Source organism: Microtus oregoni, unplaced genomic scaffold, assembly GCF_018167655.1.
Source record: "Microtus oregoni isolate MIOR12 unplaced genomic scaffold, Mior012 000029F_ref0000214, whole genome shotgun sequence".
Taxonomy (NCBI): Eukaryota; Metazoa; Chordata; class Mammalia; order Rodentia; family Cricetidae; genus Microtus; species Microtus oregoni.
The window spans coordinates 19,195,720-19,222,332 of record NW_024543088.1 but is presented as its reverse complement, the minus strand read 5'-3'; the positions used below and the strand labels follow the sequence as shown (position 1 = coordinate 19,222,332).

The 26,613-nt window shown below is 51.0% G+C and overlaps 1 protein-coding gene and 1 long non-coding RNA gene across 5 annotated transcripts; one reads left to right on the top strand and one right to left on the bottom strand.

The window, feature by feature from the left end:
- Positions 1–488: 488 nt before the first annotated feature.
- Positions 489–18,418, bottom strand: Aifm3 (apoptosis inducing factor mitochondria associated 3). 3 transcript variants are annotated; one of them, XM_041677637.1, is made up of 20 exons: positions 18,286–18,418; positions 8,901–9,114; positions 8,550–8,659; positions 8,241–8,350; positions 8,118–8,162; positions 7,890–7,986; positions 7,694–7,806; positions 7,215–7,301; positions 6,539–6,630; positions 6,320–6,450; positions 6,093–6,208; positions 5,934–6,005; positions 5,784–5,847; positions 5,144–5,220; positions 4,942–5,059; positions 3,655–3,753; positions 2,641–2,716; positions 2,050–2,154; positions 1,493–1,513; positions 493–1,276 (listed from the first exon to the last, which is right to left on the bottom strand). In XM_041677637.1, exons 1-20 carry the CDS (start codon positions 18,314–18,316, stop codon positions 1,237–1,239), a joined length of 1,818 nt encoding a protein of 605 aa, XP_041533571.1. In that variant the 5' UTR covers positions 18,317–18,418; the 3' UTR covers positions 493–1,236. The 3 variants fall into 3 exon arrangements, with proteins under 3 accessions (XP_041533573.1, XP_041533572.1, XP_041533571.1); XM_041677639.1 differs by lacking the exon at positions 3,655–3,753 and having other exon boundaries at positions 489–1,276; XM_041677638.1 differs by lacking the exon at positions 1,493–1,513 and having other exon boundaries at positions 490–1,276.
- Positions 18,351–23,487, top strand: LOC121464607. Of its 2 annotated transcripts, none has more exons than XR_005976542.1 (3): positions 18,351–18,480; positions 22,581–22,707; positions 23,427–23,487. It is a non-coding gene; the product is annotated as an uncharacterized LOC121464607 (long non-coding RNA). The 2 variants fall into 2 exon arrangements; XR_005976543.1 differs by lacking the exon at positions 23,427–23,487 and adding an exon at positions 22,819–23,038.
- Positions 23,488–26,613: the final 3,126 nt, after the last annotated feature.

The window sequence follows — 26,613 nt, the reverse complement described above, 5'->3', positions numbered from 1 at the left end:
CACTGCAAGCTGTCAGGGGTTCTGCGGTGGGGCCCTTCATGTTATTATACCGTGAGCACTTCACATTCTGAAAGCATTTGTGACCAAGAATCGGCTTGGATTTTCCCTTTCGGGAAACACGCTCTGGCCAGAGCATGCCTTGTAGTTGGACTTTGCCATCGCCCTGAAGCTACCACCCCCGGAACTCCAAAATGAGGCTTGCAGGCGGCTCCACCGTCCACCTTCTGTTTGCACCCCCCAAACCTGGCCTTCAGTGCTCCCCTTTCCCCTTGGCGTTATTATTGCCCGGGACTCTTGGTGGCAGAGAACCTCTAGGATCTCCGTTCCTGTTTAGGAGCAAGAGCTTCATCTATTTCTCCATTTGACCCAGGACCTGATGGGCAAGCCCTTCACTTGGCCACATCACGAACCGCGTATTTTAACATGTAGTTTAATGCCAGTTGAATTGTTCCTTCACCTTTGAAATGAGAATTCAGAAAGTTCAGGCAAAAGCTAATTGGTTTTCTAATTTCAACTTGGTTGTATTTTTTTTTCTTTCTATGGTAAGCGCTTATAAACGTAAAATAATAAAAGTGAAGTCATGAGCAGCTTCACAATGGCTGTCCTAGCTGTACAAAAGATCATCGAGAAATACGGAGTAGGACTGGGCAAGTTTTTGAGGGGCTACTGTAATCCAGCTGAGTATTTTTATTTCTGAGTATATAACAATGAGGTGATTTAGTAATGGTAGTAAAACAGCTCGGATTGCTGTGAAGAGCATGGAGTCTGCCTCGGGTCCCAGCTTCTGTCTTTCTTAAGTGGGCAAATACGAAAGCTGCCTCTGGCTTCTTGAAAACAAAACAAGATCTCATGTAGCTCAGTATGGACTCAGACTTCTGCTGTTACAGGTATGACACACCATACCTAGCTCTCCGTCGAGTGTTGGCCCAATTACACCGGGACACAGATCTGCAGGTACACGTGTTTTAATTTCAAGGTCATGTTTCAGGGTCTTGCTGGGAAACCTGTTGTGCCTCTAAAACCAGCTGTCGATGACAGCTGAGGCCTTGGATGGACCATCTTCTAGAGGCAGCAGGAGCCTCTCTGGAGGGGAGGCAGACAGTTGAAGGCAGGCCATGGGAGGACTCAGATTCCACCCTGGGGGATCCTGGGAAATTGGAGATTGGCACTTGCCCCCAGGATGCGATCTCTGACCTTGGTGCCCCGGAGGCCTGCCCAAGTCCATCGCAGGAGAGCTCAGGATCCTTTCCCTGTGAGCCAAGACATGTCGCCGGTTCTGCAGGAATGAGAGGACAATGAGTCGGGCAGAAGAGGGTAGGTGCCCCATTCTAGGCACCATGAGCAAATGACTCTTGAAAACAGCAGTGGGGACTGCTATGTGTCACAGCCTAGCACCCAGCAGGGAAATGGACTTGGGCAGGGCAGGAGGGTTTGATAATTGGACTGGGGGAAGAAAGGCTCAGAAGAAAGGGAAAGACGAGAACACACGTACTTGCTGTGCAGCATAAACAACCTTTGCGAAGGCAAGAGGGAAAAACAGAAGGACAAAGAAAGCATGTCATTTATCAGGTCTACTCTGGGTCTTGTGATGTTTCCACCCTAGGATCTACCCCTGTCAGACAGCCTCAGTAACCCTTGGCCTGTCCCTAGTTCCTAGAAGTTGTCTATACACCGTTAAGCTACAGGGGACTCTCATTGGCACTGTGCTGGGAGACAGTAATGGCTAATGTTCAGTGCCTCCCAAACATGACACAGCCCCCACATCTCTGTGTAGGGCATATCCGGGGCAAAACTAGCTGTTTCCCCTCCTAGGCTTAGTACAAAATCATACTGGTCACGAGTCACCGGCTTGGGCTCCATCCCTCAGCACTGGCTCCACTCTGGGGCACACACCTGTTTCCCTTCTGCTCTTGTAATCACATCTGCTGCTAAAGCCTGCCCAGGAGCCATGGAAACTAAGTCTACAGGACTGTGGGAGCAATAGGCTGCCATGGGAGCTTGAGTAGACCCTACCCAGGACATCTGAAGACCTCCCACACCCGCACTCACTCCACTTCCCGCTTCCGGATGGCTCGACCTGAGGCCAGCACCTCAGCCACCTTGGATACAATGGGATCGTAGTTCATGCTGGCCACAGCAATCACTTCGTCACCTCTATAGAGAGAAGGAGCCTGAGCCTGAGGACCACTAGGATAGTCCTTGAAGATCCCAATACTCTTCTGTCCACCTGGGGCGCTGGGAAGCTCTTGTCCAGGAAAACAGATGTCCCAAGCACCCAGCCCTCTATTGGTCCCACTACTGTCAGCTGCATGAGAAAGCTCTGGAAGTTCCAGCCCTTGGCACAGTGCAGAGATGGGCCAAGCCTTAGCATCACCCTTTCTCTACCAGTATACCTCTCCTAGTTGTAGAACCCACCTCGGTTTCAACACTTACCCAAAGAACTATCCAGAAGACACAATATTGTTTGATGGTGGAAGGGTTATTACTGCCTCCTCATCTTTGCGATGTTGCCTGCTTAGCTACCCCTCTGCCCTTCACTTCCCTTTAGCCAAGCCCCTCCTGCTTTGGGAGCACTATGGCCATCCATTCCCAATAGCACTCCTGCTGCCCCACGCTCCCATTGTAGCCCATTTCTCTCACTTGGTGTAAAAAGCCACAAACTTCAGCTCTTCCAGATCCCCCTGAATGATGACATCATCAAAGCCTTCTCCGTAGCCTGTGGAAGGGAGAGGGTACCCATGTAAATTGGGGAAGGGAACAGTCTTCATAGGCTTGCTACTCTGCCCTCTCAACAACCCCCCTACTCCTGTCTCCCCCTTGCCCTCTCTTATCTGTCTTGGTTTTCCTAGACAGGGTTTCTCTGTGCAGCCCTGGCTGTCCTGGAACTCACTCTGTAGACGAGGCTGGCCTCAATCTCAGAGATCCAGCTGCTTCTCCCTCCTGAGTGCTTGACCTGAGGTCATTTGCCACCATTTTCTGGGTCCTACTCTTCTTATTTATTTATTATGTATACAGTATTCTCAGTGCTCTGCCTGCCCACACACCAGAAGAGGGCGCCAGATCTCATTACAGATGGTCATGAGCCATCATGTGGTTGCTGGGAATTGAACTCAGGACCTCTGGAAGAACAGCCAGTGCTCTTAACCACTAAGCTATCTCTCCAGCCCGGTCCTACTCTTTTTTTAAAACTACATTTATTGTGTGTGTGTGTGTGTGTGTGTGTGTGTGTGTGTGCGCGTGCGCGCACATGCATATGTGGAGGTCAGAAGACAACTTGCAGGAATTGATTCTCTCCTTCCACTTTTTAGGTCCTAGGAATCAAACTCAGATCATGAGCTTGGCAGCAGGAACCCTTACCCACTGAGCCATCTCACCAACCCTCTTCTCCGGAGTAGTTCCTAGCCCGCCACCTAAGTCTCAACATTTAGCCCAAATTGTCCTCCAATCCTGATCTTCCATTTTAACCGTCAGACTGCTGGGGTTACGGCACACAGCCACACCTGCAGTGCGTCAGCTTGTTTGCCGGTTCTTAGTGCATACTGCACCCAACCCTACACCTAATCCCAAAGGACCTTCAGGCCCTACCCCCAGCGCTACAGGCTAATCCCTATCCCTGTTATGGGTTTTAGCTACCCTCTACAGACTTTTAGTTACCCGCATAGCGGAGGCTCTTGCCAAACATGGCAGTCCACAGATAGGGCACCGTGTTGATCTCCGCCTCCTGTGCCAGCATGTTCTGTGCTGCTACCCGCCCTGAAAGACCCAGGGTGGTTAGAGCCCAACCCTTTCCCTTGCCACCCCAACACTGTCTGCCCTCAGTCCACTCTGGGGACCCTTGACAGGTTGTCATCCAGGACTCCCCAAACATGTAGACACCATGTTCAGCCTACAGCCCACCTTTGGATGCAGTTAACTGGTACAGAGGGAACACGGACCCCAAGAGATCCACTTACATTGCTCCTCTTTGATGTGTTGAACATCTGAAGGGCCTACTAGGGTTGTGAACTACTTAACAACTGTGTACACAGAAAACTAATCAGGCATATCTAACGAGGGACGGCAACACTGGAGCACAAAGGCCAGAGGGAGAAATGGCAGCTCACATGGGGCCTGCGGAGTTAGCACAGGTGGCTTTCCACTTCTGAAGCTCCGCCTGAACTCATAGCTGGATAGATACATTTAAGCTCAGGACAGCCCTAAGTCCTAATTATATTTGGCCAAGGAGTAGCCTTTGGTTTCCTATTCTCTAGCCGCAACTTTAGACCTTGAATTTAAACAGATACTGGGTGGGAGATACCATTATTATCAGTCTTCCAGATAATGGTGAAGGAAGAATAAAAGGAAGACAGATGTACGGGGCAAGTCCCCTGTCCAAGATTAGAAATCTGGAGGTCTTTTATAAGGCCCTGGAATGGTTAACACACTGCTATCTGCATCTTAGGGATGACAACCAGGTGGATATAATCCATGAGGCTCAAGAAACCTGGTGGCTACCAAATGTTCGCGGAGACGGTTCCATAAACCCAGATGAACCTGGGCTATACAGCTGCCTCTGGGGATTCATAAAGCAACTGAGTGCGCAGAGATTACAGTGGTGAGGAGAGACAGGCCTTGAGTGAGAAGCCAGCCTACTAAACAGACCCTTTCTCGAACCCTCTGTGGTGGTTTCTGATCAAGGGAGAATCCTGCCAAATACATGACCCTGAGAACAAAAAAGGAGAGGACATACGATTGGAGAGGGCTTTGCCCAGCTAAACGGTATACAGAGGGTCTCTGCAGAGGGGCCACTCTGTGCACTGATCACTGGATGGGGCTCGTTAACAAGCCACTACCTAGCCTTGAACTTAAGACCCCAAATCAACGACTGGGAAAGGGGCCAGAAGGTGGCCGAGACCCTAGGATGGCCTTCCAGCCCTTAACTTGCCTCAGGGCCGGCCATACCCTGGGCATGAGCCATCTGCCAGTGTGGGATGTTCACTTTCCGATTGTTCCTCCAGGCAAGGGGAAAGGTCACGGCATCGCCAGCAGCAAACACGCCTGGGATGTTGGTCTGCATCATCTGTGGGGAGAGGGTCAGGGCTCGGTGGGTGCTACAGGAGCTAATGTGGGCCTCCAGCCACGCCCCACCCAGGATCCTGCCCACCTTGTTGACTGGGATGAAACCTCGGGAATCCAGACCAATGCCACTCTGCCTCAGGAAGCCCGTGGCAGGCACCGCACCTAACAGACAGAAGCCATGCATCCACACTCTGCTCCTTAGCATTTAGTCCCAGGAGCTGTCTGCCCCAATATGTGGTATAGAACTCCCTGATGGGGATCCACAAGCCATCGTCCAGCTTGGCTCTTCCCCAAACTACTATGTCAGCTGGCACAGGAACCAATCGGAGGCTTATTTGTGTCCTAGGTATCAGTTGGTAGCAGTCACCTGCTCCGTGAGGCCTGGGCTAAGCCAGGTTCACATCTTTCCCAAGGGTCCTGTAAAGTGGGTACCCCTGGGATCCCATTTTACAGATGTGGAAATTGAGGCTCACATAAGGGTCCAAGGTCACTTGAAAGTGTGTATGGGGTCGGGCGATGGTGGCGCACGCCTTTAATCCCAGCACTCGGGAGGCAGAGGCAGGTGGATCTCTGTGAGTTCGAGACCAGCCTGGTCTACAGAGCTAGTTCCAGGACAGGTTCCAAAAAGCCACAGAGAAACCCTGTCTCAAAAAAACCAAAAAAAAAAAAAAAAAAAAAAGTGTGTATGGGCAGCTCTGTTCACTAGCGCCTGCTTGTCTACTCACCAATGCCTACCACACAGACATCTGCACGCAGAACCTTGCTACTCTTCAGCACCACCTCCTGCAGCTGTGGGGAGGGAGTGGATGAGGAAACGAGCACAGTTCCTGAGCCCAGGAGAGACACAGAGAGCACCAGCAGAGAGAAAAGCCCACCTTGCCCTCCTGAGCCCGCAGCTCCAGCACCTCTGTCTGCATATAGAACTTCACCCGGTTGTTTTCAAACATCTGTACAAGCAAGCAGGCACACGGGCTGTGGGTGAGATTATGGCCTGGGGCTAGGCTAGTCAGTCAGGGTCCACAGGCCAGGCTCACCTTCATAAGGGCACGACCAACACGTTCCCCTAGGAACCTCCGGAAGGGTGTCTCCTCCAGCTCCACCACAGACACGGAGTGGGCCTTCTCAGTCAGATAGGCAGCCACCTCCATCCCTGGGTGATGGGCAGGGGTGGCAAGGCTGGCACTCTGACACCGAGGAGCAGCACATACAGGGGACTGGCCATGGTGGTTAAGCACCACACACATCCCTTGAAGCTACTCACCCAGGAAGCCCGCTCCCACCACAACAGCGTTGCGGCCACGGGCGAGCCGCACCACGCGATTGGCATCCTCGGGGGTGCGGATAGTGAACACATTCTCCATGTCTTTGCCTTTGCAGTTCAGGGTCTTAGGGCTAAGATTTGGGGTATTAGTGAGAGCCTCCCATCCTGGCTGATGCCCAGCTACCGAGTGTCTGGTAAAGGCAGGAGATATCCACCCACCTGCTTCCTGGTGCCAGCAGCAGCTTGCTATACTCCAGCTTGAAGCCATCCTTGAACACAGCCTTCTTATTTCTCACATCCACTGTGACCACCTGTAACCCCCGTGGGCAGAGGGAGACCTTGCCACAGGTCTGGGCCTTGCTGCTCACTTCTGAGTTCCAAGATCCCCTAAACCTAGAAGTTGGGCTCCTGGGCAGCAATCGCAGGGCAGTCCCCCAGTCTGGGCTCCTTTATTTAAATTCCAGGCATCCACTAACCCCTCAAAGCTGTCTCTACACTTCCAAGTTCCACCAGGCTCTCTTGTCTAAACTGGGGTCAGACCATCTACCCTAGGCTCAGTGCTAGTCCCAGGCCTGGACAAAGGGCTGAGCAATCATACACCCCAGGGGTACAGGTGGCCTCATGTCATTTCTGGTTCCCTTGAAGCTCTTTCCTCTCCTCTTTTTTTCGTTTGTTTGTTTGTTGTTGTTGTTGTCATTGTTAGTTTTTGTTGTTTTTTTTTTTCAAGACAGGGTTTCTCTGTGTACCCCTGGCTGTCTTGGAACTCGCTCTGTAGACCAGGCTGGCCTTGAACTCTCAGAGATCCACCTGCCTCTGCCTCCTAAGTGCTGGGATTAAAGGTGTGTGCCAACCAGTGAAGCTTTCTCTTTGCCAGTTTCCACCCTTCCCCTCATACCTGGGCTTCAGTGAGCATCTCGATACCATAGGCCCGGAAGAACTCCTTAGGCCTCAAGGCCAGCTGTTCAGGCTGCGCGTCCAGGGACTGGGGAACACGGTCACGAGTCAAATCCAGATGATGACCACTCCATTTCCTTTTTACTTACTTACTTATTTATTTTATTGAGACAGGGTCTCAGTTTGTAGCTCTGGCTGGCCCGGAACTAGCTAAGTAGATCAATCTCACAGAGATCTACCTGCCTTTGCCTCCCAAGTGCAATAGAGGACACAGAGCCCAGGGAGGGTGAGCTCACTCTGGGTCACATGGGGGCTATAAGACAGAACTCAACAAACCCAGATCTCTCAGGAGCACCACAGACAAGCCTGGGAGACCAGAGAAAACAGTCAGCTCGACCTCCAATTAGTGCCAGGCAAGGCTCTACATGGATGCGACGGGGCCCTGGAGGAATAAGGGTCCAGGTACTGCCCCACTCCCACCTTGCTGAGCTTGGCCCGGTCATAGGGCAGATGTCGATCCAGTGTGCAAAGGACGATCCGGTCTGAGAAGCCCTCTTGCCTCAGTGTCTCTGCACACACCAGGCCAGCAGCACCTGAGGGACAGGACCATAGGCCAAGGCCAAGGGCTCTTCCCCCCTCCACGCTTCCCCTTTCCTTTATCACCCCCAACACCAACCTGCACCCACTATGAGCACATTGGTGCTACTGCTGTGGCCAGCACTTGGAGAGATACACTTGGCCATCACCTTTGTTCTTCGCTGCAGCTGCAGGGCCTGGGAGTGGTGGGAGGGGGAAGCTTGGTTCCTGAAGCTCCAGCCCAGCCTCATCTCCACCCTGCAATCCCTCATCCCATCCCACACCGACCTATTCCAAGCCCTTCCATCAACCCTGAGTCACCCTGTACCTGCTTGCTTGCCCGAACAGTCACCTTCTCCTTCTCGATCTTCACCTGGGAGGACAGCACAGCGTCAGCACCAAACTCTGAGACACTTCAGTCCTGACTCCACGCCACAGGCTCCCACCCTACCTGGAACTTATGCAGACTGTCCAGGCCTGGGAAGTCCTCTAGGTCCCCAGTACTGATGTTGAAGCAGGCACCATGCCAGGGGCAGCGCACACGTCCCCGGGACAGAACACCTAGAAGAGGGAAATGAATACCAGGCTAGAGCCATGCCCAGAGACTGTTCTCTAGGGCTCCATGGGTACTGGATCCTACTGAATCTCTCCCCAGCCCAGGAGATTCCACAAAATGGATGAGGGTCCTGGGGCCTGCAAGAATCCCTATATAGGCATGGATGGTCGTATCCCATCTCCCAGGTACCCCGCCTTTGCTCACCTTTAACCAGAGGTGCTCCATAGTGGGGACACTTATGGCCCAGGGCGTGGAATTCCCCATTGTCCTTCACCAGCAACACCTTCCCCCAGCCCAGCTCCACTTCCCGCATCCTGGGAGGAGTTGTGTTCAGTTAGAGGTCAAGCTAGAAGCCAGTCACCTCCTCCTGTAAGCACCTCCTCCCAGGGTCCAATCTTTGGCATACTCAGAGTGGCAGAAGCAAAAAGGCTGCACCCAGGGTGTCAAGAGCCACAGTCCATTCTAGACCACGGCTTCAGCCCGACCCCTCATGTGTGGCCTCTCCCATGCCCTCCACCTCAGGCCCTGCCACCACCCTCGCAGCCCAGCACCCACTGGCCATTCTCGAGGTCCTTGACATGACAGACAGTAGCCTCCACACAGTCCTGGGGGCTGGGGTAGGGCTGCGTGGTGGGCAGGCGCTCTTCGGCATGGAAGTGGCGTGCTGTGCCATTGCCCTGGTAAGCCCGGGGACTGCCCTTTCCGCTGGCAGACAGCTCCTCCTTGCCCCGCTCTTTCTCTGGCAGCACCACTTCAATCTTGAGTTCCACTGTGGACAAAGCAGCCATGAGCCCTAACTGGACCAGCTCTGTTCCCAGCCCACAGGTCAAGCAGTGGCCAGCAAGAGATAAGCTGACTTCAATTCACTTTTCTATGTTTTCTTCTTGGTGAAGAACCCAGAGACTCAGGCCAAGCTAGCACTCACACCGAGCTACAGCCAGCCCAGAAACTTCTGTTTTTTCCAATGACAAAACTAGTGAAGGAGTCCTAGAACACAGCTCTTCATACCAGAACCATTTCCTCCAGGAACAGGGAGAAAAGAACCTGCATGCCTCACTCATGTATCTGAAGATGGGCAAAGACGACGTCACTGCTTGAAGACACACTTGCAGCTCAGTTCACAGCTAGTGTATCTGGGCAAGAGGAAGCAGAGTTCACTGGGGACAGTGGCTCACACTGGTAGTGACGGCACTTCAGAGGCTGAACAGGACTTTCGTGAGTCCCAGACCAGGCTAGAGAACAAAGTGAGACCCCACATCAAAAAACGAGAAGGGCAGGGGTGGGGACAGGAATCACAGTCCTTGGAACTTTCCCATTAGCTTTGAATATGTTTTGCCATGTTTTAGGGTTCTGTTTGTTTTTTAGACAGTCTCATATAGCTGGACTATATACTATATACTATAGCCTCATATTCAATATATCCCTGACGACACCATTGAATTCTTGATCCTCCTGTTTCCTCTCAAGCGGTATGATCACAGGTAGACACTACCTATTCCATCTTGCAAAGTGTATTCTTTTCAAAATTAAAAATAAAAAAAGACTGCCTAGGGCTGGAGAGTTGGCTCAGTGTTAAGAGCACTTCTTGCTGCTGCATGGGACCTGGGTTCAATTCCCAGTGCCCACATGGAGGCTCACCACCTCCTCAGGCACAAATGTGGTGCAAAGACGTACACGCAGGCAAAACACTTAGACACAGAGAATAATAGAAATAAATCTAAAAGGAAATGGTGTCCATTGCATAGTGGACAGAGCTTGTGAAGCACGCACAGGCTCTAGACTCTGTCCTCAGAACTGCAGTGACAACAGTAAGAACAACAAATCAATTGTTTAAAAGCCAGAACAAAGCAGAGTAGTGTACACCTGTGATCCCGATACCTAGCAGGTGAAGATAGGAGGGTCAGGAATTTAAGGTCCCCCTCAGACACAGAATGAGTTGAATCCGCCCTGCGGGGGAAGTGTACTCAGGGCACGGCATGCCTTAGCGGCAGAATGACTTAGCAGAGGTGAAGCCTAGAATCAACGTCCTTAATACCAAAAAGCGAGGTAAAGTACAGGTTATGATTTCAACTTCTTTAACTCTAAAAGTTTTAAAATAATTATTTACTTATGTATGTGGATGTTTTATGTATGTGTTTGTCTGCACAACAGAAGAGGGCATTGGATCCCACATGACTAGAGAGACAATCTGCCATGTGAGTGCTGGGGACTGAACCTGGATCCTCTGGAAGAGCAGCCAGTGCTGGCCACCTCTTCAGTACCTTATATATGCTTTAAAATTATTTATGTATATGGGTGTTTTGCCTGCATGTATGTCTAGGCACCATGTGTGAGCCTGGTAGTCACAGAGACCAGAAGAGGGCAATAGATTCTCCTAGATCTGGAGTCACACCCAGTTAGGAGCTGCCGTGTGAGAACCAAACCTGGTTCTTCTGGGAGAGCAGCCATCTCTCCAGCCCCAGTTTCAATTTTCATCTCTCTCTCTCTCTCTCTCTCTCTCTCTCTCTCTCTCTCTGTTTTGTTTTGTTGAGACTGGGTTTCATTGTGTAGTCCTGGCTGTCCTGAAATTCACTCTATAGACCTGGACGGCCTCAAACTCAGAGATCTGCCTGCCTCTGCCTCCCGAGTGCTGGATTAAAGACGTGCGCCACCACTGCATGGACTTCAACTTTTGTTTTGTTTTGGTTTTTCAAGACAGGGTTTCTCTGTGTGTAGCCCTCCAACTTCGTTCTATAGCTACGTCCAGCGGTTTGGAATTCATTCAGCATTTACCAGACCCCAACTGGTTGATGTCTCTGTGGACAGGGTCTGGAGCCCTGACAGTGAAGCCACCGAGGGTATGTACGGCAGACCAGGGAAGCAGGCCCATGGCTAGCACACAGAGGCTGTGCAGTGTCTGTGGGGCCTACACCAGGACAGCAGGAGGAGGTAGCAGTAGACTGGCGTTTTCTTCTTTAAACTTTTCTGCACTTCCTGAAATCCCCATGAAATGCCTGGGGTATTTTTTTTTTTTAATTACAAGGGAACAATAAACAGAATTTTGAGCAGCCATAATCCGGTCTCCTGGGCTGTTACAGTAGGGAGGAGTCCGGGGAGGAGGAAGCTAAGCCCCTGGCACAGCAGGTGGCTCCTCTTTCCACCCCTCAGGCATCAAAGCTTTCTTTTGTGCTTTTACCTCTGAACCCCTGACCTCAGACCTGACACCCCAGAAACAAAGGTAACAAGGACCAGCCCGGCTGCTGAGCCCAGGACCCCCATCCTCCAACAGTGGCTCGCTCACATTCAGGTACAGTTCCCATGGTTTCATCCTCTGGCTCTGTAGGCCCTGAGTGGGTCCTTGATCTTTGCATGCTGGGTCAAGTCCCCCTCCACATCCAGGCATCCCAGCCTCCCACTCAGGCCCAGCTATTGCAGGGGACAGAGGCAAACAGCAGACTGGACATGGTAGAAAGGACACAGCCACACTTCAGAGGCTGTCACGTGGGGGTGGGGACTAACACACTTTATGTAATGGTGTTAGAATGTTTTTGGAAGAATTAAGAAGAAAAATATGTCAAGCTCAGCTGACATCAGCCGTGAGAGCTGTGGGAGTCCACAGGAACAGCCTGGCAGGGGTGCAGAGAGCCTTCAAGCCAGGCTGTTAGTCTTTCCTCCTTCCAGAAAGCTCCAAAGCATGCTCACTGGCGTTCTCCTGGGAAGCCATTAAGTCAGGAGAAGCAGCAAATGGAAGGCTAGGAGGAGGACTCTGCTTACCCACAGAGCCGGGCGACCCCAATCCCATGAGCCATCAGCCCCCCAGACAGTCATCGCCTCCTGGGCCTTAAGATACTTGATTCACAAGATGAGAGGCCAGGCTATGGCGGAGACCATTGATAGGGTCACACTTAGCTGTCTCCAGCATCACAGGAGAGGGACACACTGCCAGAAGTAGTGACTGACACCTGTCCGGAGTAGTGACTGACATCTGTAATTGCAGCACTTGGGAGCCTAAGGTAGAAAACCGTCATGAGCTCTTGGCTAGCCTCGGCTTCATAGTGAATGCCGGGTGAGCCTGGGTTATCATGTGAGACCCTGTTTAAAAGGGGGCTAGGGAGGAATGAAGGGCACCTGCCCATTTGCTGATGATGTATATAACAAGAACAAAAATTCCATTTTTGAAGCCGCAGTAGTGGTTTCCAGGTCTTTTATTTGTTTTGTTTTGGTTTTTGTGCCAGGGATTGAACCAGGGCCTCTCACACGTTCAACACTCACTCTGCTACTGAGCTACACACATAAGCCCTGGCAATAGAGATCTGCCAACTAGATTTGAGCTTCCTGGCAGACATGGTAAAAAGCAAATGCCTAATAAAAGGGAGATAGGCCAGGCTGTGGTGGTGCACGTCTTTAATTCCAGCACTCGGGAAACAGAGGCAGATCTATGAGTTCGAGGCCAGCCTGGGCTACAAAGTGTGTTTCAGGACAGGCTCCAAAACTACAGAGAAACCCTGGCTTGAAAAACCAACAAAATAAAACAACAGGCAGCTAGATAGACCAAGAGAATTGTACTTCCTATTAGTTTCTTTTTAGTAGTGTGTGGTGGGCACTCAGGACAGGGAGAGATGTCTGTGTGTGCTTTAGTAGTGTGTGGTGGGCACTCAGGATGGGGAGAGACATCTGTGTGTGCTTTAGTAGTGTGTGGTGGGCACTCAGGACAGGGAGATGTCTGTGTGTGCTTTAGTAGTGTATGGTGGGCACTCAGGACAGGGAGACGTCTGTGTGTGCGTGCTTTAGGGAATATGGGGGGATGTATGTGCATGTGAAGGCTAGGAGCTGGTGTCTTTCAGTCACTTTCCATCTCTCCTCTTCTCTCTCTGAACCCAGGCTTCAGTGACTGGCTACCTGGCTACATGCCCTGTCTCCTCCAACCCCCAATACTAAGGGGTACGAACCACCACATCTGGCTTTCATGTGGGTCCTGGGGATTCGAACCCAGGCCCTGATGCTTGTGTAATAGGTATGTTATTTACTGAGCCATCATCTCAGACCACTTCCTACCAGTTCTGACATAGGGAAGCAACTGGCTTAAAGTCTTAGGAAGAATAAAGAACATGATGTTGGGTACCTTTAACCCCCGTACTCGGGAGGAAGGGGCAGACAGATCTTTGTGAGTTCAAAGGCAGCCTGGTCCACTGAGCAAGTTCCGGGCCAGCCAGGGCTACACTGAGAACCCTGTCCCAAGAACAAAGACCCTCCAGAACACGACAGGAGAGACTCAGGAGGCAAATACTGACAACACTAAGACACAGCCCTGAAGAGCAGCAAAGGGGGGAATTTGCACAAAGGTTTTCTATGTTCACGATTCCTGACTTCAAAATCTACTACAGAGCTACAGTACTGAAAACAGCCTGGTATTGGCATAAGAACGAACAGGAGGAGCAATGGAACCAAGTAGAAGACTCAGATATTAATCCACACACCTTCAAACACTTGATTTTTGACAAGGAAGCAAAAAATATCAAATGGAAAAAAGAAAGCATATTTAACAAGTGGTGCTGGCATAACTGGATATCAACCTGTAGAAGAATGAAAATAGACCCAGATCTATCACCATGCTCAAAACTCAAGTCCAAATGGATCAAAGACTTCAAAATAAAGCCAGCCACACTGAACCTTATAGAAGAGAAAGTGGGAAGTACACTTTAACACACTGGCACAGGCGACCACTTCCTAAATATAACCCCAGCAACACAGACACTGAGAGAAACAATTAATAAATGGGACCTCCTCAAACTGAAAAGCTTCTATAAAGCAAAGGACACGGTCAACAAGACAAAACGACAGCCTACAGAATGGGAAAAGATCTTCACTAACCCCACATCAGACAGAGGTCTGATCTCCAAAATATACAAAGAACTCAAGAAATTGGTCATCGAAAGAACAAATAATCCAATAAAAAGATGGAGTACAGACCAAAACAGAGAACTCTTAACAGAGGAATCTAAAATGGCTGAAAGACACTTAAGGAAATGTTCAACATCCTTAGCCATCAGAGAAATGCAAATCAAAAAAACTCTGAGATTCCATCTTACACCTGTAAGAATGGCCAAGATCAAAAACACTGATGACAACTTATGCTGGAGAGGTTGTGGGGAAAAGGGAACACTTCTGCATTGCTGGTGAGAATGCAAGCTGGTACAACCCCTTTGGATGTCAGTGTGGCGATTTCTCAGAAAATTAGGAAACAACCTTCTTCAAGACCCAGCAATACCACTTTTGGGGCATATATCCAAAGGATGCTCAATCGTGTCACAAGAACATGTGCTCAACTATGTTCACAGAAGCTTTGTTTGTCATAGCCAGAACCTGGAAACAACCCCAATGCCCCTCAACTGAAGAACTGATAAGGAAAATGTGGTACATTTACACAATGGAGTACTACACAACAGAAAAAAACAATGACATCTTGAATTTTGCAGGAAAATGGATGGAGCTAGAAAACATTATTTTGAGTGAGGTAACCCAGACACAGAAAGACAATTATCATATGTACTCACCCATAGGTGGTTCTTAAACATAAAGCAAAGAAAGCCAGCCTACAAACCACAATCCCAGAGAACTTAGACAACAATGAGGACACTAAGAGAGCCTTACATAGATCTAATCTACAGGGGAAGTAGAACAAGACAAGACCTCCTGAGTAAATTGGGAGCATGGGGACTTTGGGGGAGGGTTTAAGGGGAGGGAAGGGGCAAGGAGGGGAGCAGAGAAAAATGTAGAGCTCAATAAAAATCAATTTAAAAATTTTTCTACGTGCACTGGTCTCATCATAGCCCCTGCTGACTGCTGCTGAATGCCCACGTCCCACACACATGCCCACATCCTGAAATTTCCTGAGCCTCAGCCCTGACTGGAGCCTGAGCCTGTGGCTGTAACCCAGAATCCACCTCAGAGAGGAAGGAACACAATCATACCTACGAGTGCTTCATGCCAGGCTCAGAGGCCGGCACAGCCACCCCATTTCCTACATAAGGACATGGCGGACCAGAGAGAGGGGGTAATCAGGCCGTGGTCACACAGGTAGGAGATTAAAAGGCCCAACTTTTACCGTTGTCTTCTGAGTAGTAAGAAACACAGTAACATTCTGGGGAAAGGGAAAAACAGATGTAGCCAGCTGTTGAAGGTTCCCACCACCACCACAAAGCCAGACCTTCACCAGGTTAAAATGTGTACACTCAAGCTGTAAGCCAAGATCAATTTCCCTTCCTTTAAAATACAAAGATTTATAAACATAAACTGGGTGTTATGAGCACGGTCTGTGAGCCCAGCCTGGGGGAGGCTCACAGCACTGGGCTGGCTTAGTCTACACAGTCATTGAGGGCTAAATTGTACAACTCTGTCTTTTTTAAAAGGAGGGCACTGAGACAGGCAGTGGTGGCTTACCCATTTAATTGCAACACTTGGAAGGCAGAGGCAGGCAAATCTCTGTGAGTTTGAGGCCAGCCTGGTCAACAGAGCTAGTTCCAGGACAGGCTCCAAAGCTATAGAGCAACCCTGTCTCGAAAAACAAGACAAGACAAAACAAACCCCAAACAAACAAATCAAAAACCAAAAGGGGGGGGGCTGGAGAGATGGCTCGGAGGTTAAGAGCATTGCCTGCTCTTCCATAGGTCCTGAGTTCAATTCCCAGCAACCACATGGTGGCTCACAACCATCTGTAATGAGGTCTGGTGCCCTCTTCTGGCCTGTAGACATACACACAGACAGAATATTGTATACATAATAAATAAATAAATAAACAAACAAACAAACAAACAAACCAAAAGGGGGTGGGGTGGTAGCTCAGAGGTCAAGAGTATTTGCTGCTTTTGCAGAGGACCCAGGTTTGATTTCCAGCACCCACACCATGGCTTACAACTAACCACCAGTAACTCCAGTTTCAGGAGTTAGATGCCCTCTTCTGGCCTCCACAAGCACTGCACACAGGCTATGCACTTCCACACATGCAAGCAAACCACTCACATACATAAAATAAAAAAAGCAAGGCGTGGTGGCGCACATCTTTAATCCTAGCACTCAGGAGGCAGAAGCAGGTGGATCTCTGAGTTCAAGACCAGCCTGGTCTACAGAGGGAGTTCCAGGACAGCAAAGGCTGCTACACAAAAACCAAATAAGTAAATAAATAAATAGATCCTTTTTTAAAAAAAGCAAGCAAACAAACAAAACCAGAGCTAGAGCACATACTGTTCCTCCAGAGTTTGAGATCCAACGCCCAAATCAGGTGGCTCCAAACAGCCTATAACCCTATCCAGGGGTTTGAGTCTTCTGACCTCTGCATGCACCTGCACTGTGTGTACACACAAGCACACCCACACACCCACACACACCCCATCGACTCCACCCAATTTAAAATAATAAAAATAAGTTTGAAAAAATCAAGAAGGAATTATGGCGTTTGCCTGGCGTTCCCAAAGCCTGAGTTCTATACCTAGTACTAAATAAACTAACTTTTAATGGTACAGTCCTCTAATTCCAGAATTAAGGGAGCGGAAGTAGGAGAATCACAAATTCAAGATCATCCCCAACACCATAAAGAGTTTGAGGCCATCCTGGGCTATATGAGATCTTGCCTTAAAAAAAAAAAGTTACAAAACAAAGCAGCAGATAAGGGATGGGTCAGGGGACAATGGCTAGCTCTAAATCTAAAGTCTGCGAGTCAGGGGTCCCTGGTTAGACCAGCTCTTTGGGGTTATTTAAAAGAAACTATAGATGATAGCTTGTTTCTTTGGGCTCCTGCCAGCCAAGCAGTCCCACAGGTACCCAGTATGTGACTCACGTGGAATCTTGCTGGTACATCCCTGTCCACTCCGAGAAGGGGAACAAGACAATGGGTACCTGTGGCAGAGGCTGAGGGACCTGGTACAGACTCAGGCAAGGAAGGACAGTTACCACCACCACCACCAGTGGGTCACAACTCTGCCTCTTCCCCCAAATCCTACCACAGACCCAAGAAAAAGAGAAAAGTCTGAGTCCCAAGGTAACCGAGCTGCTGGGTATCAGGTAAGGAGAGCTACACAAGTTGGCAGAGTGACCCAGCCAGGGCAAGCTGGGTAGGGGTGGGTGGAACACTGCCTGGGCCCTGAAGCCCTCAGGTTCTGCATCCTGTCATGGCGACAGGTCCTGCTTCCTGGAGGTTATGACTAGGGAAGAAGGAATGTGTGGACTGGGGGAGAAACTCAAAGGCCTGAGTCCAGTGTCAGGGCAGATCCCAAGTCCTCTCCTACCTCAGAATCACCCTATCTGGCTGGGGCTTCTAGGGCTCGGTAGGGCCAGGATTTCCTATATAAACGGAGAGGAGAAAGGGCACAATGGTGCATGCCTTTAAGCCTAGCACTTGCAAGGCACAGGCAGAAGGATATCTGTAAGTTTGAGACCAGCCTGGTCTACATACTGAGACCCTGTCTCAAAAAACAAAAACTCAAATAGACAAAAACAACAACAAAAAAAAAAAAGAAAGAAAGAAAGAAAGAAACAGAAAAAGGAAATGAGGCCCAGAGATGACATCGGCTATCACAGTGACGGGGTGAAGAGACCTGCCCATCATACCCTACCAGCCTCTTTGAGAGGTCAGTGTCCAGGTCTATTTTGCAGAGAGGGAAACAGCCTCACACTGCAGCTAAGAATATTCCTGGAGCCTCTCTTCTCAAGCGATGGAGGAAGTAGCCCCTTCTCCAACCTTCCAGACTCCACTTTCTAAGAGAGACCGACTGTGGTCCCGACCACCAACACACAAAGCCCCAAATAAAGAAGGGCTGCCATGGGAGAGTCCAGGAGAGCCTTCTTAGGCCTTTGCCCCTCTTGCCTACAGCGCATTAACATTCTGGGCTCCTGCCTAGCCTGACCTACTTTGGAGGTTGGTGGAGTGCAGAGAGGGAGGGGGAGGCTGTCAGAGAAGGGGAGGTACCTGGCTTGGGCTTGGAGAAGCAGCCGCCCATGGTGAATGGCCTGAGATCTAGCCTGGCTGGCCGGAGCGCAGATGGCAGGCTGTCTGGCTGTCCGGCTGTCCAAGGTCTACGATGTCCCCTGCAGGACTGAACCCCCTGTGGTCCTCAGAGACGCTGGAGCTGCCATGCCAGCTGGACAGCTTTAGAGCCTGCAGGTGAGAGGGGACATTGGTGCAGGTGTGGACACTGATGAAGGTGTGGGGAGAGTCAGAGGCATCTTTGGTGGCGGGGGGGGGGGGGGGGGGGAGGGGCGGGAGTACTGGAAGAGTCCTACGTGGGGAGCTCAGAACTTGGATGTGGGTACTCTGAAGCATCTGTCTCCCTTTGAGGTTTCCAGGCATAGGAACCTCACACTCCCCTTATCTCGGTGTCCTAGTGTCTGTTACCCTCTATGTAGCTGACAGCTGCAGAGACCTGACCCCAGACTTCCCCTTTCTCCCCCAAGAGAGACTCTGGGACTCTCCATTTTCCTAGGAAAGTCCTTCAAGTCTGCACCAAACCCTAGGAACCAGAGTCCCTCTTCCTCTAACGGGAATGACAAGGGTCTTGTCCCAGCCTTGGCCACTACCCTAACTAGAAACCCCTAGTCACCTACCTCCTTCCAAGGGAGTCACTGCTCCTTGTTCCCAGCTCAGCAGTGGAGACAGACTACTGGGCCTTGGACCGCAGGGCAGGGAGGGCCAGGGTCCAGGAGGGTCCGGCCCTCCTTCTAGCGTGAGTTGTGGCCAGGAGGGGGCTGTGGGTGTGGGGTTAGGCCAAGCCACTGGTCCCCAGGGAAACCCAGCTCTGTGGGGAAAAGAGCGGGCAGCCAGCCCAGGACTGATGGGGTTGGGGAAGAGAGAGACCGACCACACAGCTCTGCCCTGTGCCCAGCAGTGATCAGTACCCCACCCCCCATGCTGGCTGTGCACTGCCGAGGTCACGCCCCACAGAAGGTAGAAAGACTGCGGTCCCAGGTCTCATCACGGTCAAGCAGCAGGTAAGGTATCTGTGTGGTCCCCCACGCCCCACCCTAATAACTCCAAAGGTGAGCAGAGGTCCACAGATCACTCTAAGATCACTCAAACTGGAGGCCAAGAGTACTTGGTAAACAGATCACTGTGGCCACATGTCCTCCTGCACAGGTGGGCCTTCCGGAAGACGTGGACTCTGGAAGGCTCAGGACAAAGGTGTAACTACCCTGTTTACAACTGACCTCTCCACATTCTACCGGCAGTCAGGCCCACTCACCTCACCTAGAAATTCTTCTTCAAGTCTACACTAAAGGGGTGCTGAGACTCACTTTGTTTGCCCAGACCCCAGGAAGGGACTGGGGACCAAGAAGGAAGGAAAGGCCCAGTCACTGCTGGCTCCTGATGGTAGCAGCAATACAGGGGAGGAAGAATCCAAAGCCACGTAGGTGTGCTCTTACCCACTTGTCACCAAGGCATGTCTATAAAACTCAGTTGCCAGTTGCCCTACTTGCCCTCTTCCTGGGAACTAGAGAGCCCTTTCCCAGGTCCTGGTTTCCCCTGTGCCTAACTCGGCCCACCTCCTTCCTGCCTGGTTTTAGACCTCACCTGTCTGGGCCTGAGGTCCTACAAACAGACTGACTTTTGACCCTGGGGTCCAAGCCAGCTGTTCACTCCCTTCCCAGGTGCCCAGGAGTTTACTCGGGGGGGGGGGGGGGGGGGGACTCAGGCCTAGCGGGAAATTTGGTGGGGACCAGGCCTTCCACCTGTGCTGTGCTAGGCCAGCTTGGGGCCAGCCATCCCAACTCAAAGGCAAAGTTACTTGGGCCTGCAGGGAGAGACCTCTGCATTTTGCTGCCCAGAAAAGTTCTAACACTGCCTGCTACACACTTCGCATTATAAGCTTGCATCCATGTCCCAAGAACTTCAGCAACCTGAAGCAGGTTCTGAGTTACCCCACCTCACAGAGGTTCCCAGGTCCTCCGCATGGCCCCCAGGACCCTCCTGGAAACAGGCCAGCCCGAAACCTGCTTCTTTTGCCCATCCAGGTCCCTCTCTTTGCTCCTGGTGTGTGTTGGGTGGGAGGTCGGGTTTTTTCCCTGCTTAGCCTAGGCCCTGGGTGGCTTCAGGTGCCCTGGGGACTGCTGCCTTGGAGCGCCTCAGCTTGTGATTCACATTTAGGCGGGTGGGTGCTGACGCCAACGTCCTGTCCACTCTCCCTGCCTTGGCACGTGCAATTTCCTCAGTCTGGGAAGCCTTTTCCAGCACCCTTACCGGCTTCTTTGTGACTCCCTTGCGAAACGCAGCCGACAACCAACCTACCAGCACAAGGTGGGGGACTCCAGACAGCCGAAAGGGGTGCTGGGGAGCAGCAGCAAGGATCGGGGTCGCTCCGGCCTCCTGAGTGCCCCACTCGGCCGCCAGGGTAGAGATGGGCTAGCGCGCAAGGCGAGGGCGCGGGGCGCGTGCGGAACAGAGCCAGGCGCGCTCACCTGGCTCGGCGAACGCGGGCTGGCGGGCGGGCGAGCGGGAGAGCGGGCGGGCAGGCGCTCGGGATCCGAGCCCGGCTGCGGCCGGCCTGCAGGGCGGAGCGGGCGGGGGCGGGGCTGGCGCTGCGGCTACACTGCGGGGCCCCGAGCCCGAGGCGTCCGCCCCGCCCCGCAGCAAAGTAGGGTCAACGTCAAGCTTCCAGCCACCTGCCGAGAGGGAGAAAGAGATGACAGCCGGGCTGCATCTGAGTCACCCCCGAGATCCCCCAGAGACACTGCGCACAGGGTGTGGGTCGCCAAACCATCCTTGTTCGGCGGGGGCCGGGTGGAGGTTAAATTTCTGGATGAAATGTCCCGGAAGAAGAAAACACAAGCCATGACCCTCCGAGGTCTCCTAGATCTCACCACACTGGCACACATGTCACGTTTTATTCCATTTTCTTTTCCCAACCTGTTAGTATTTGAGGAGAATTTCCCGGGAGTCGTCATGGTGCCCTCCCTCCCTGAAGCCATGGCCAGCCTGCCCAGGTCGGAGTACCACTTTTTCTGGATATTTCACTGTCTTTCTCAGCCCATCCCATTCCGTCTCTGAGCTACTGTGGTCACCTAGAGGTTGTCCTAGAACTATAACCAGTGGCAGCACTTCAGGGAAGTATTTCTGTTATTGCTAAATACATGGGGCCACAGGCCTGCTGGGAGTAAGCGGTGCTTGCCTGCTCCGTCCCAACCCATTTTACAGAGGGAAAGATGGCCCCAGGGACTGACTTTTGCCCAGGGCACAGAAGCGGAGGTCTCAGGACAGTCCTCTTTGGCAGGGAGTTTGGTTTCTATCATGAATGCTGCCCCCCATTGAAGAGGCCCATCACTGGAGGCATGCTTGTGCTGGGGCCTGATGCTCTTGACCTCAAACCAGCTGGCCTCATATCCACATTGATAATTTTGTGCCTCTAGCCTCATCTTAGCAAGAAAAACAACGAAAGCTGTGACTTCATATGCACTTAAAAACAAAACAAACAAAAAACAACAAAAACTACCTATTGCCACTGCTCCTGGTTGCCCACCATGACTAGATGGTAAAACTGTGGCTGAAGGCACCACACACTTTCATTGCAGGACACGCAGAAATCAAACTGGAAACTTCCTCTCTGCCAGCTAGTTCTCACAGAGACGGGAGGTGCCCTACAGGCCACTGGGGAAGAAAAGCCACCGGTGGTCTCACCTTTGTGCTATAGTACCACACCCACTGACGGAACAGTGGCACGAAAATCGCGGGGTAACCAAACACTTTACCGTTGGATTTAGGGCCTGCTCCTCAGGAGAGAATGCAAGTGGTTAAAAGTCCATGGCCAGGCAGGCCCTAGGCCCTAGGAGATCCTAGCACTGCTTGCTGTCTTGCTGGATGGAAGTGTCAAATTGCCTTCTAATTATTTATGTCTATACGCATTAGCGGCCAGAGAAGCTGCGCTCCGCAGTGGCCAACAATTGAAGGAGGGACTCATAGTTAGCCAAGATGCTGAGAATACGTGACCGCGGGATGCTCAACCATGAACGGGTTGTCTCTGTCAATCCCCGTTTCCTCAAGGCTCAGGGGGAAATGCGGAAGAGGGGGAAGAAAGAACGTAAGATCTGAAGGACGGGGAGGAGAGCTACGAAGTACTGTTTTCTGGACACGACAGTCACTGCACTCATGAACTCCCTGAAGCTATGGCTAACTGCTCAAATCCAGCACAAGAGCCTCCACAGAGATCAGCCAACATTCCAGCAGGCAGCACTAGTTGACTCAGTAGACTGCTATTTTGTCTTTTTCTCCCCCAGAGCTGAGGATGGAAGCCAGGGCCTTGCCCTTGCTGGACAGGAGCTTTATCACTCTCACCAGGAAAGGCCATGAAGGAGGAGGGTAGTCATGGTGTGGAACGGAGAATTGGAGGTGGATGTGACCAAGGTAGGCGACACAAAAGAAACAAAAGATCTCATTTAGCTTAAGTTGGCATTAAACTTGCTACGTAACCCAGGATGACCTTGAACTTCTTACCTCTTGCCTCTCTGTCCCTAGGGCTGGGATTTTAGGCCTTTGCCACTGTACTAGGTTCTGGGCCTGAACCCAGAGCCTGTTCAAGCTGGAGCTACATCCTTCAAGCTGAGTCGTTTGGACCAGGGTCTAGCTGTATAGGGCTCTGGCTGACCTGGAAATACTCTGTATAGATCAGGCTGGCCTCAAACTCACAGAGATCTGCCTGTCTGTGCCTCCAGAGTGCTGGGATTAAAAGTATATACCATCACAACCTGTATGAAATCTTTTTAAAAATATATTTTTATTCCATGTGCTTCTGTATGTCTATGCGCCAGATACATGCAGAGCCTGTGGAGTCCAGAAGAGGGCGTTGGGTCCTCTGGAATTGTTGGTGAGCTGCCATGTGGATGCTGGGAACCGCTCAGCAACCGCTCTTAATCACTGAGCCATCCTTCCTATCCGAAACTTGCCATCTAAGCCTCAGCCTCCTGAGGAGTTGAGCACCCCCATATGCAGCTTGATTTACTATTTTTTTATTTATTATTTTTGAAGTTATGGGGTTTCAATCCACAGTCTCACTTATGCTAGAAAACTGTTCTGCGACTAACCTCTATACTCAACCATTATTTTGTTTTGTTTTGTTTTGACAGGGTTTTCTCTATGTATAAACCTTGGCTGTCCTGGAACTCACTATGTAGACCAAGCTGGTTGAACCCACAGAAATCTGCCTGCCTCTGCCTCCAGAATGCTGGGATTAAAGGCGTGCACAAACACTGTCCAGCTGTTTATATTTTCATTCTGACACAGGGACTCACTAAATTGCCCAGACTAGCTTTGTACTGACTGTTAGGCCTTGAACTATCTTCTCAACTGTCTCTGGAGTAACTAAGATTGCAGTCATATTCCAGCAGGTCTGATTAGCCTTTACTCTTCACCGCTAGTCAGAGGATGGGGAAACTGAGGTTCAGAGAGGTTAGGGACCCTGTACTGGCTAGGATTGTGCTGACACAAGGTGGAGTCCTCAGAGAGGAAGGAGCCTCAGTTGAGGAAATGCCTCCATGAGATCCGGCTTTAAGGCATTTTCTCTATTAGTGTTCAGTGAAAGAGAGCCCAGACTATGGTAGGTGGTGCCATGCCTGGGCTGCTGGACCTGGGTTCTATAGGAAGGCAGGATGAGCAAGCCATGAGGATCAAGCCAGTAAGCAGCACCCCTCCATGGCCTCTGCATCAGCTCCTGCCTCCAGGATCCCATCCTGCTTGAGTTCCTGTCCCAATTTCCTTCAGTGATGAGCATCAGTGTGGAAGTGTAAGCCAAGCAAACCCTTTCCTCTCCAACTTGATTTCTGGTCATGGTATCCTGTTGTAGCAATGGAAACCCTACAGCATCCAAGTCCTACAGTTTGCAAAACGATCTACTGCAGCTTCCCCGTGACTGCTGGCAGAACAAGACAGATGTAGAGCCAGGCATGTAGGTACTTTAGGAAGCGGAACAGGGGCTGCTGAGTTTGAGGTACCAAAGCTGAAACTGGAAGGGGACAAGTGTAATGGCTGTGAAGATGACCACTTGGGAAGAAATCTTGGCATGGAGTAAGATTATGGTACCCTTGGGGCCTAGGGTATTAGGCTTCAGGTCCCTGCTGTCCTGTAGAGCAGAAGTGGCAAGAGCTTCATAGAGCAAACACTAAACCCGGAACTAGTTAGGACAGCTACTTTCGGAAAGGCCATCAGACGTCAGGTGGCTCATGTGACAAGAGAACTCAGGAAGACCCAGCAAGATGCTGAACTCTGCAGCCAAAGTCCTAGTCTTGATTCTGGTGAGGTGGCACATTCCAGCATCCTGACAATAGCAAACACAGGGTTGGAATGACTGAACATCCCCCCAGACACAAGGTTTGGTTTGCTGAAGTAATGAGTGTGGGGTCTGCTCATGGTCTAGGAGAATGGGGAGCCTCATACTGCTCCCCAACCCCAGGGCACCCCTGTCATGAAGCAAGCTTCTGCCTCCCTCGGTGCTCCCCACTCAGGTTTCCAACAGAGGGGTGCAGGACCATCTTTATTCAGCCAAGAAAAAGCTAGAGGCCAGGATGTAGCTCAGTCAGTAGAGTGCTCGCCTATCATGCACGAAGTCCTGGCGATGAATGAATCAGGCTTGGTGGCACAAACCAATTCCAGAACTTGGGAGGTGGAGGCAGGAACATCAGAAGTCTGAGGCCAGCCTGGGCTGTATCACAAAGTTAAACAAAACAAAGGGGGAAAAGATAAAGTCAGGTGCAGTGGTGCACTCCTTTAAGACAGGGATTCCAGAGCAGCCAGAGCTATAGAGAGACCTTGCCTCATAAAATGATGGTAGTGAAATAAATAAGAAAGACAGAGAGGCCTGAAGAGATGGCTCAGTGGTTAAGAGTATTGGCTGTTCGTCCAAAGGTCATGAGTTCAATTCCCAGCAACCACATGGTGGCTCACAAACCATTTATAGTGGGATCTGATGTCCTCTTCTTTCAGGTAGGCATACATGCAAGTAGAGTGCTCATATACATAAACAAATAAATCTTTTTTTTAAATATTTATTTATTTATTATGTATACAATATTCTGTCTGTGTGTATGTCTGTAGGCCAGAAGAGGGCACCAGACCTCATTCCAGATGGTTGTGAGCCACCATGTGTTTGCCGGGAATTGAACTCAGGACCTTCGGAAGAGCAGGCAATGCTCTTAACCACTGAACCATCTCTAAGAAAGACAGAAAGGAAAAGGAAAACAAAAGAAAAAGTGACTTTTTCCCAACATCTGGCTCTTGGACTGAGAACACAGCACCCCTTAGAGGCTAGTTTGATTCAGAGACATAATATAAGGAGCCATGGTCCCACCGGACCCTGCCAGCTCCACCCCACGCCCAGCCCCATGAGGGCAATAGGGAGCATCCAGAAAGCTTGAATCCTTCCGGGGTCTCTACCTTTGCCCAGTGTGGGGTCCTCTCACCCTCACCCCAGACCAAGGCCAGGTTGTCCATTTCAGGATGCAAGGTTTGCTGTCCCCACACTTGGGAAGCAGGGGGTGGTCACTGATAGCTGTAGTTTTCTGTAGGCTGGGTGTATGGGAAGCAGTGTCCGGTCAAGTGGGCGTCACAAGAACTGGCTAGTGAGGCTTATGGTTCAAGTCCAGGTGACCCAAGGGTGAGCAGAGGGGTTTGGAGCAAACCTTTCCGGTACCGAGTTGGGGAGCGAAGCTCTATGCATGGTCCAGCCCCCACCTCATTTGCAGGCTGCTTGGCTGAGGGTGCCCAGGCCTAAAGGCTCATTGGTGGGTTGTCTCTGCAATAAATGGTGGTGATGGGGAAGCGCAGGGCCAATTTGAACCCTATGAGACCTAGTTCTTTAATTCAGGCGGCATTAGAACTACAGCCCCTTGCCCAGAGAGGGTGTAACCTCTCTCTACTTCAACCTCCAGCACTGGTATCCACTACTCAGAACCAGGGTGGAGGGATAAAAGCGCTGAGGTCTGAATCTCCCAGATGCTGGAGGTCTGGGTAGCTCAGGTGCAGGCCTGCCAAGCAGTGCTTCTCATCACCCTCTAATTCACAGAAGACGTTGAGTGTGCCTACACATGCCCACAATTCCAGCACTGGCAGGCAAGATGATTCAAGGTTTAAGGGGTTGGTTGAATTTCTTGATACACACATAAACAGGTGTGAGAGTAAAATGCACATAAAAGATGAAATGTGCTTCCTGGGTAACAGCAGGGGAGTCCTAAACTGTAACTACCACAGAGTTTGTGAGGGGAGCGCTAAACTATAACTCCCAGAGTTTGTGAGGGGAGTCCTAAATTGTTACTCGCACAG